General features: G+C 40.5%; 1 protein-coding gene across 1 annotated transcript in view; it reads left to right on the top strand.

The window, feature by feature from the left end:
* Window positions 1-11,143, top strand: part of LOC107745374 (cyclic AMP-responsive element-binding protein 5-like) — a 55,569-nt gene that overhangs the window by 20,168 nt on the left and 24,258 nt on the right. The window contains exon 3 of the mRNA XM_016559243.1: window positions 487-597. Coding sequence (XP_016414729.1) covers window positions 487-597 — 111 coding nt within the window. The remainder of the gene's footprint in view (window positions 1-486; window positions 598-11,143) is intronic.

Here is an 11,143-nt window from a genome sequence, read left to right on the forward strand (position 1 = left end):
GACTGCTGCTTTTCCCACAGTGTTGCGGAATATGCGTAGATACACACACACACACACACACACACACACACACGTTTAATGAACTTAATTAACTTCATAACATTTTTCAGCAAATTTGTCTCTAAATTAAAGCTAATACCCTAAACCTTTAAAAAAAAAACGTATATTATTATTATTAATATTTTAATAAATTACTATTCATATTATACATAAATATTAAATAGTATGTTTAATGTTTTTAGAATAAAAACGGTTATGGTTATACATTTTTTTTTATATTTTTGCCTCAAGACCAAATTTTATCATTTAACTAGCCAGAGAAGTAAGATTTAACTAATTCTACTAAAGTTTTTCAGTAATATTGTCGCCAAATGTTTGGAATGTGCATTCACATTTACACTGTAGCTTGCTCGTTGATTTTTTTATTCAAGTTGTTTCAAGCATTGATGTGATTCTGAAGTAATATATTCACATTTGTGGGTACAGATGGAGAGGCAAATGTCTATGGGCTCTAACATGATGGGCATGCAAGGCCCCACCCACAGCAGCTCATGCTCCTCCCCTCATGTTCCATCCATGCACTCAGAGGCAAAGCTGGTGAGTCAGTCACACACACAAACACACACTTGCATATTTTCCTTCTTGCCTACCCTGTAAGCTTTGATTTGAGTTAATTTTTATCTTCTGTTATTGTTACAGAACTAGTCACCCAGATAAGATTCACAACACATGCATGTATAAGCACAAAAAGATTTTTCCCTCTCTTTCTTTCTGTCGCTCAAATGCATATGCACGCACACACATAGACACACACTGACGTCTTTCTCTTTTTTACTGCGATGTATGCCAGCTTGTCCGATGTATATCTCGATGCCCTGAACATAGACTTGTGCCTCTGCTGCTTGTTAGCACTAGTTCAGCATGGTGGTGATCTCATCAGAAACAAAGCAGCCAGTCAGAGCTCTCAGAGACAGAGAGAACGAGAGAAAGAGAAAGAAACAGACTGCTGGAGAAATATGAAAATACATTTCATCAATATGTACCGATGACAAACTGATTTATAGTTCTCTAGTAGCTACAAGAATGTACTAAACTTATACCACACACAAGCTGTTAGTGGATTTGACTGCTAAAAAAATCAAAACGTTGAAAATAATGCACCATTTTGAATATTCTGTCATTATTCACTTACATTTATGCCATTCCAATACCTTTATTTCTTTCCTGTGGCACAAAATAATATATTTACAGAATGTTCTGGCTGATTTTTTTAAAACTTATAAACTGCAAAAAAAAAAAAAATAATAAAAATTAATTAATAAAAAAAAAAAAAAATGTAATTAATTAATAAAAATATGTTACATTTATGTAAAAAAAAAATGGTAGCTGTGGTTGCCAGAGCTTTTTAGGTTTTATGTACTGAACTTAGATTTAAATATGAAAATATATTAAAATATAGCATAAAACCATACATGCACATAAGTGATAACAAAAAAATAAAAATAAAAAGGAAAGAAGAAGAAACGTTTATTTTTAAAGAAAAAACATTCAATGTGACTTGTCACACCGGGTATTCTGGGAATGTTAATTTACAGTTTTTCCCTGTAAATTATGAGATCACTGCATTTATCAGTATTTTACTGTAAAATTACATGAAATGTCAAATTAGATCTATTACACTTTTTCATCAATTATATAATTTACCAATGACCATTTTTACAGTCCTTTAACATTAAAATAATCATCATTATTTACAGTGTGCAAAACCAATGAGTTCAATCAAGATGCATGAAGTCAAGTGCAAACATTGCTTTGTGTTTTGAAAAGTCTCAAATTTAAAATGTTATTTGCTGAAAATCACCCAAAAGGCTATTTTGCATTTATGAAAATTCAAATATGACACGCCAATGATTTTTTTTTTTTTTTAATCATCATTGTTGAAGCCCGTCCTCATGTATGGAAATAACATCTAGTACTTTTTTCTTCCATATATGAAAATCCTACAGGTTTGGAACCACATAAGGATGGGTAAATGATGACAATGTGTGTTTTTGTGTGAACAGGACTGTTACATCCATCTGCCTGGATTTGTACAGTTACCATAGATCCCATTTAAGTATGTGGTTGCTCACACGTTTTAGTTGAGCTTCATAGCGGTGGCAAGAGGATCAGGAAGACAGATTTGGTAATTAGATTAAAATCCACTAATTATACCATGTAATAATCCGGTATTTGTGGATTTGGAATTGAACTCAGGAGGGAGTTAATTATTTTGCTCTGAGAAAAAGGGGAGCGCAGACATTTGGAGAAAGGAGGCGACTGAAAACAATACTAGATAAAAGACAGAAAGAGAGTGAGAGAGAGTGTCTGTATGTCAAAGCATGAGTGATGATTCTGACGGTGGAAAGAGCATTTGAAGAGCACTTAACTCTCTCTCCTTCTCTCCGTCCCGCTGGAGATTGATCTCCATGTGTATTTTTTAATCCTTTCGTTTTGTTGCTATGGTAACAGGCAGGGGGAGCATAATATTACTTTAATGTGCAGTCTTATCTGTCCTCTGGCTGTTATGTATATCATTTTATGTATACTGTATTGTGTAATATAGTAAGACCTTTATATATTTTTCTTTGTTTTTTCCCCCTTAAGTTTTATTTTTAATTGCATTTAAATTTTTTTTTTGCCAAATTTTACAAAATGACAAGAAAAAAATATTTCCCTGTTTGGTAATAAAAAAAAATAAAATAAAAAAAAACATGTATTCTCTGAAAACAAGTCTAAATAATTTACATAATTTTGCTTCTCTTTAGATTTTTTGTTATTTTACTATATAACAACACATATTTTTTTCAGTGCAAGATTTTGCTTTTTTAAATTTCTTTTTTTGTTGTAATTACTATGGCATCCGCGCTTATCCGGCTGGGATAATGGTAACCGTTGCTATCAGGTGACCTGTTCTGGGAGATCGGAGCCATGTGTCCCCCACACGGCCCGGCCCGGACCAGCACGACCCCAGTGTGGAGATCCAACCCTAATCTCATTATACAGAGATGTTGACTTATTCCAAATGGGAAATATCTCCCCCAACTGTAACCTCATACCCAACCCTCAGCCACAAGAGAGAGAGAGAGAACGAGAGGGTCGAACTAGAGAACATGAAGAAAGCGAGAGACGGAGGAAAGTGGAAGTCTGTGTATGTGAGAAAGACAGCGAAGAGAGTGTGTGAGGAGATCGTATGTTGGACGGTGGATCAGTGTGCATGTGTTTATGCGTGTGTGTCTGTGCTCTTTGGCCGATGAAGCCAAATTGATTTTGTGGTGGGCCAGGGGGTCTCCAGTGGAAAAAAAACCTGCTAAAAGTGCTTTTGTTCCCACGGGACCGCTGTCAGATCGTCTCACACACACACACACACACAGTGCAGTCTGGCGGAGTGCCGTGCTGTCTTCATACTCTGTGGTTAAGGTGTCATTTATCTCAGGCCAGATGTGGATGAGCAGGCTCTTGTGTTTGTGGCTGTTTTGCTCTTGGGCCGAGCAGCAGAATATTTATTATTAATGAAGTCACTGATTATAGGTTTCATATATCCAGTTGTTCGATGTGCTGGGCAGATGTAGTTGCTCTGTTGTTGGAGTAGGAGTGAATTACAGTATAGTGTATATTCATTTTTTACTCTCCATTTACTCTTATGATATATTTTCATAGAAATATACTCAACAACGTGCTATTTATCTCACATAACCAAACAGCACATGTGCTCTGTGCCCAGTCATTTTGTTTTTCCTCCACATGCTGTGTTTTGATACATGAAAGTTCTCGTGTCTGTGGAAAAGGAAGCTCAAACGCTCTTATCAGAGAGAGGAAAAGGCCTGTGTATGTGCCAGCTGAATTCTGTCAAACTCAGTGCGGATCCACTTTCAGTTCCACCACTGTTTTGGCATGTGCAGATTTTTGAGAGAAAAGTCCCTATGAGTTTTTGGGAGTTATACGCTGTATACAGCTTCCTTTGAATGTAAATATTTGCTTAGAGCTATAAACTAATGTAATAAAGGGACCTGTGAGACACAGAAAATGAGAATATCCTTTTCTAAATCAGTGTTTTTGTCTTGAAAAATATAATACATATCTGAAAATAAGTGGACATCCCATTGTAAATAACAGGTTTGACAAAGCCACTTAATTCAAGTGAAGACAAGTTTTGAAATGTAATATTTGCGTGTGAAACAGTAGGAGAAAAAATGCAGGACTTGATTGAAATGTGAAAAATTACAATTCTATAACAGGATAGAGACAAAATCCTAGTAGTTAACCTTATCCAATAGCCTAAGTGACATCTTTTCTTCAGGAGGAGTGAATTTTTTTTTTTTTTTTTTGCCATTTTAATTTTTTTTCCACGATCTGTTGGAAGCGTGACTTTTATGTAAATTGAAATTGTTTTCATGTGATTCATTTTCAAAGAATTTATTTCTATTTTAGTAAATATAGTGTAAAATAATTGTTATGCGTGTTTTTACTATCTTTTTTAAAGCTGGTTTATTTATTAAGTACAAAGACAAACAAACAAGCCAGGAATGTGCATTAAGAATTCAAATAGAGGTTATTTTTATTGCATATTTAAAATTAAATTGACCTGAAAAGCTAATTAAAACATAGAAAAATTAAAGCATATTAAGATGTGTTTACAGTATTGAATATAAGTGCATTTTGTCAGACTTTTCCCACTTGTTTAAAGAATAAATTTCACCAAATGTATTGTTTCATATTTAAAAAAAAGCCATTCTGTGCATGGAAAAGAAAGAAATGAAAGTGATTTGACTCTAATTTCATAAAGAAATATAAACATACAAAATAACCTAATTATGCAAAGAATCAGTAAAATGCACTGAGTTTAATATTTGCAAGGGTATTTGCTAATAGCTACTCCACACAAGTTCTCTTGACCAGGATCTGAAAATCTACGACTTCTGCTTGGAATGTTAGTCTCACTATTCATGCCAGTGACAGTTAAAAACAATCTGTGGTTCTTTGTTTTATCAGGGGGTAATTATCCGTTGTTTACATTGTTACTAAGGATGATAAATTTGTCACTAAGCATCAGACTAGATGATGAGCTTTTTTTTATGAGATAAACAATGCTATATGTTCCTGCTCTGTTTCTTGGGGCCCTTGTGCTGGCACACGGCGAGATGACATAATCCTTGGCATGCTCTAAATGTACTCGTTTTTTTACTTGAGCAGTGGAAAAAAAAAGGAACCTTTCTTAAAGAAACATTTCACCGAGGGATTCAAAGTGATGTAAAGTTTTCATGTGAGCGCTGGAGATTCAGGCTTATGTAATCGCACCCGCATTCATCCACAGAGGATCAGATCTGATTGCAAAAGTATTCAGATGCAGGCATACTTGAAGCAAAGATGTACAAATCTTTAATTGTGCTGGGTTACACTATTTTATAAAATATTTTGTGTATTTGCTTATAATTATACAATTGTATTATTTTTATTTTAATTAGGTGATGCTTTTTATCGGAATCCTTTAATTTATTAAAAATACATTAAAAATATGATTGATTGATTCATACATACAATGACTTGAATACACCTCTGCTGCGGTGAGTATGTGTATAATTTTTGAATTAAAATGTATGTTGATATTTTTAGGGAGCATAGTCATAAATGTCAATGATGCAACTGTCCTGATATGATAATGAAAAGAAAACCTTAAAAAAGGAGTTTGGTATTATATTTTATTATTATTTTTTAGAAAAAATGTGGTATATTCCCAAAAATATGTTTTTAAGAACTTGGCAGATGTGTTTTAAACTTTTTTTTTTAAGATTTATTTATTTATTTAGTTTTTGGACACTCTTTCATGTAAATTCCACATTAATTGAATACATTTTTCAATATAAAAAAGATTATCACAATACTTTTTACATGAAAATACTTCTTCAGTCTTTCTACTTTAAATCAAGTAGTAGCATTTAATTTGATGTTACTTGCCATTTCGTTGTAATTGTTTGTGAATTTTACTATAGTTTTTGAGTGAAAATTGTTTCTCCATTTTTTTCAGTGTATGTATGTTTTATGTCTATATGGAAACTGTAATATATAGTCATACCTTCTGTTGTAAATGTGGGATGTTACAATTATGTAACTTCATTTCAAATCTCATGCATAATTTCAGACTAATTTCAATGACTCAGTATTTCTGCTTCATTGAATTATGTCTCCATCAGTGGAAGGTCACATTAAGTTGCGAGTCCTTTACTGAAGAGACACCTGCAGCTGGTGCACAGGTTGTGTGTGAACCTCTGTTTGCACAACGACAATCTAAATCCATGTTTTGTAAGCAACATCTGTATGAATGGTGGCATTGTTAGGGGATGATGTCACAGGAGAGGGGTGATGAGCTAACGCACAGCTGAAACCAGCCACACCGCGTAGACTGACCATTACATATGTTAACATACAAAGAAAGAGGGAGAGACTAAATTCATCATGGTTGTGACAAAATGTCATGAAACTTTGCTGAACGCTAATCAGAATGGCTGCCTTCACTATTTACTGCTCACAGCATGTCATATAGGCTATATCTAAAATTTCGATTCACGTAATTAATTGTTCATTCATTTCACTCTTGTTTTTATGCACCTAAATCACAACTGCTTAATTTAAGTTAGTTTCAAAATAGAGAGGCAGAACTTATAGCTTCATTGTCTTTGCAACAAAAGGAGTATCTTGTTTAACCAATGTGTGAAAAACAGTTGTGTTTTTCATTGAGTGGATGGGGGGATGGAGAACATCCAGTGTGTGTTTGAGTTCTAACGGCATGTGTTGTTATAGCTGTAAGAGTCCAGCCTTTTGGGTAACGGTTCAGAGGCCACCAGTGGGTCCACATCACAGTAGAGTTTAGCTGGGTAAACTGGTCACGTTATAAGATGATCACCAAAAACACCATTTAAGGCCCCATTTAAATTAAGGAAACTGTTGAGTTTTTTAGACACTTAATTGCAGATAAATGAAAGTGTATTATAGTTTAAATGTATATTAAATGCAATTATAGCTGAACATAAGAGTGATTTTTTAAGTAGGACTTAAGTATATCTTTATATATATTTTCATAATTCTATTTTCTTTTAAATATTGTACTGCTGAATGTAAAAGCATTTATGATGTTAAAATATACTTAAATATCATTTCTACTGAAACTTGTATGCCATCTATTCAAATGTATTTGTAATTACATGTTTATAATGAAGTAGCTATTTAGTACAACTTCTATTGTCTTTTAAATATTGTACTGCTGAATGTAAAAGCATTTATGATGTTAAAATATACTTAAATATCATTTCTACTGAAACTTGTATGCCATCTATTCAAATGTATTTGTAATTACATGTTTATAATGAAGTAGCTATTTAGTACATTTACATTTATATGAACTTTTACTATTTTGTTAACTTTTATTAACCATTGCTAACTACTAATGCAGAATGTTAGTCAACATATCAAAAAAGTGTATTTCTTTAAAGCACAACAAAAGATCATTATTTAAAATTTACGATAAGTTTGAGATTATTGCAAAATTTACATTTTAAACGTACTTAACAGGTGTGCTGATATTACATTGCATTATATCTGCAAGTATACCTCTTCAGGAACTCGAGCTGCGTCGGAAAACGCTATGGGAACGAACGCCTTCAGCGTGACCGTGCTCTGAATCACGTGTGTAATCAGTCCAATGGATGGGCGAGACGTTACGTGCGGGGTGACGTAGCGACCAGGAAGCTTAAAAGCATGTGCAGTGGAACCGGCGTCAGCTTTCTGTCATTCAGCAAGCACTCTGTGTGTGTGTCAGTCACATATCTGTTGTGAGGTTTGTCTGTCCCACTGATAAGCTCTATTATGTCTTAAGCTGAGGCTAAGACAAAGGATTTGGGCGAGAGCAGACAGTGTTATAGGCTGTGTTCCTCCCTGCCCGCGCTACATTACGGGTGGGGATACACACAGTCTGTGCGTTGTCTGCTTGGGAACGAGGCACACAGAGTCGGGCTCTCGAGGGAGATGACTGCCCGCATTGTGAGCGTCTGCCACTGCGTATGCTTTGCTCCCGGAAGGCTCTCTTTGCGGACGGAGCGTTCGCCAGCATTCCTCACGGTACTGGCCCCACTTCCGCTGAGGCGGAGCGGTGGCTGCACTCGTGGGGTTTGCAGATGGATCTGGTGGAGGGAATGGAGACGGGCAAGTCCCTATCTTCTTCCTCACCCACCAGATCCAGCGCCCGCTCTCTGGGATCGGAAGCCCGCTCTGCGGTTTCTTCCCCCCAGGGAGAGGGCTCGACGCTCCCGCCTGTCTTCCTCCGAGGAGGTTGACGTGGAGGGCGTTGATGAGGATTCTCATCCTCATTTGCCCCAGTATGAGGAGCTATTGGAGGTGGTTACTCGCTGTGGCCAAGTTGAACATCGATTGGCCCGCAGAGAAACAGGCTGAACTGCAGAAAAGCAAGCTGGATGAACGCTTTCTGCTGTCTAGGCCGCCACCTCCACGCCGGAGCCTGCCGTTCTTCCCCGACCTCCACACCGAGGTGTCGAGGTCGTAGGCTAGACCATTCTCGGCCTGCCTCTTTATCCCTGCTTCCGACTATTATGCTAACATGGTGGGGTTGAGTGAGCGCGGTTACAGGGCGATGCCCCGGGTTGAGCAGACGCTTGCGAGCTATCTGTCCCCTGGTGCAGCATCGTCCTTGAAGGCTCCGGCATTGCCCTCCAAGCCGCTGCGTACAACTTCAGCGCTGGTGGGCAAGGGGTACACGGCAGCGGGTCAGGCTGGTGCGTGTCTGCACACTATGGCAGTGTTACAGCCGTACCAAGCCGACCTGCTGAAAGAGCTGGATAAGGGCGAGGAGGTTAAGTCTGAGGATATCACTGTGCTCAGACCAACCACTGATCTGTCTCTCCGTGCCACCAAAGAGACCGCCCGTGCCATCGGCAGGTCTATGGCAGGACTGGTGGAGGCGGAGAGGCACCTGTGGTTGAGCCTGTCTGACATGAAAGAGAAGGACAGGGTCTTCCTCATAGACGCCCCTCTTGCGCCTTCTGGCCTGTTCGGCGACGCCGTCAACTTCGTCGTCGACAGGTACCAGGAGGCTCGTAAACAAGCAGCGGCGTTTCAGCGGTTCCTTCCTCGCCGCTCTCAAGCTCTGGGGGCTGCCGGGCGGGGGCAGCCCCCTCCGTGTACCAGCTCATCATACTGGGAGGCTCAAAAGCAGAGCATCTGGGTCAGGGACTTCGAAGTTTAAGCCAGATCTGCGGACCGCCCTTCAGACTAAGAAGTCCTCGACCAAGAAGTCCTGACGCCGGTGACGCAGTGCCCTCAGGAGATCATTGTGCCAACACTGTCACCTTCTCTCATTGACCGCCCGGAAATGTAATGGTTCTAAGAGGATTGCTACCTCTACGGAGGTCTCTAGAGCAGCTAGTTCGGCCGTTCCCTGCCGGTCCGCCACTTTAGGGCACCAAGCTAGCCGCTCTGACTACACCAGAGGTCAGTCTAGAGAGACGGATTCCCTTAGTAGACTATTGGCAGCGTGGAAACTACTGCCAAATGTGTCTCAGTGTTTCCTGCACACTGTAGAAAGAGGCAACAGAATCCAGTTCGGTTCTCCTCCACCTCGTTTCAATGGGGTCATTCCCACTCTGGTGGGCCCCGAGCAGGTGCTGTACATGAGACCCCTACAGTGGTGGCTCAAGACCTAGGGGTTCTCCCCTAGGGGAAACCCGCTCCGCATGCTCAAGGTCACGCGGCACTGCCTACATGCCTTGGAGGAAACCTTGGTTCTTGTCTCAGGGCCCGGTGCTGGGAGCTCCTTGTCTCCATGAAAGAGAGTCAGGGTTCTACAGCCGGTACTTCCTCGTTCCAAAGAAGGATGGAGGGTTGCGTCCCATTTTAGATCTGCGTCAGTTGAACCGCTTAGTCATGCGACTGAAGTTCAGGATGCTTTCACTCAAACAGGTCATGTCTCAGATCGATCACGATCGTCGTGTCACGATCGATCTAAAAGACACATACTTCCACATCTCCATCCTTCCCCATCACAGGAAGTTCCTTAGGTTTTGGGGGCAAAGCTTACCAATACTGGGTTCTTCCTTTCGGACTTGCACTCTCATCCCGCACTTTCACGAAGTGTGTGGATGCTGCTCTGGTTCCTTGCGACTCCAGGGCATCCGCATACTGAATTACATCGACGGTTGGTTGATATTAGCTCAATCGGAGCAAGTGGCGTTTCGGCATCAAGATGTCATTCTCGCCCACATGAAAGAGCTGGGGTTAAGACTAAACACCAAGAAAAGTGTGCTTTCTCCATTACAGGGAGCCACTTATCTGGGCGTGGTGTGGGATTCGACCACGATGCAGGCATGTCTGTCTCCTGCTCGGATCGAGTCGATCCTCACTGCAGTCGCGAGAGTGAGAGAAGACCGGTCACGCAACTTCAAAAACTGCTGGGTCTGATGGCAGCTGCGTCCAACGTGATACCTTTTGGCCTGCTGTACATGAGACCCCTACAGTGGTGGCACAAGAACAAGGGGTTCTCCCCGAGGGGAAACCCGCTTTGCATGCTCAAGGTCACGCGGAGGTGCCTACGTGCCTTAGACATGTGGAGGAAACCTTGGTTCTTGTCTCAGGGCCCGGTGCTGGGAGCTCCTTGCAAGACCTAGGGGTTCTCCCCTAGGGGAAACCCGCTCCGCATGCTCAAGGTCACGCGGCACTGCCTACATGCCTTGGAGGAAACCTTGGTTCTTGTCTCAGGGCCCGGTGCTGGGAGCTCCTTGTCGCCGCGTAACGCTAGCGATGGACGCGTCCCTCACCGGTTGGAGAGCGGTCATGAGTGGCCGCTCAGCCCGCAGTCTGTGGAGCGGTCGCCATCTCACGTGGCATATCAACTGCCTGAAGATGCTGGCCGTGTTTCTAGTATTGAAACACTTTCTTCCAGACCTAAGAGATAGCCATGTGTTGGTGCGCACCGACAACACAGCGGTGGTCTCTTACATCAACCACCAGGGAGGTCTGCGTTCGCACCCCCTTTACAGGCTGGCACACCAGACCTTGTGTGGTCCCAGGGCAAACTCCTCTCGCTGAGAGCAGTTCACAT

This window comes from Sinocyclocheilus rhinocerous, unplaced genomic scaffold (assembly GCF_001515625.1).
Source record: "Sinocyclocheilus rhinocerous isolate Xijiao unplaced genomic scaffold, SAMN03320098_v1.1 scaffold1249, whole genome shotgun sequence".
NCBI classification, from domain to species: domain Eukaryota; kingdom Metazoa; phylum Chordata; class Actinopteri; order Cypriniformes; family Cyprinidae; genus Sinocyclocheilus; species Sinocyclocheilus rhinocerous.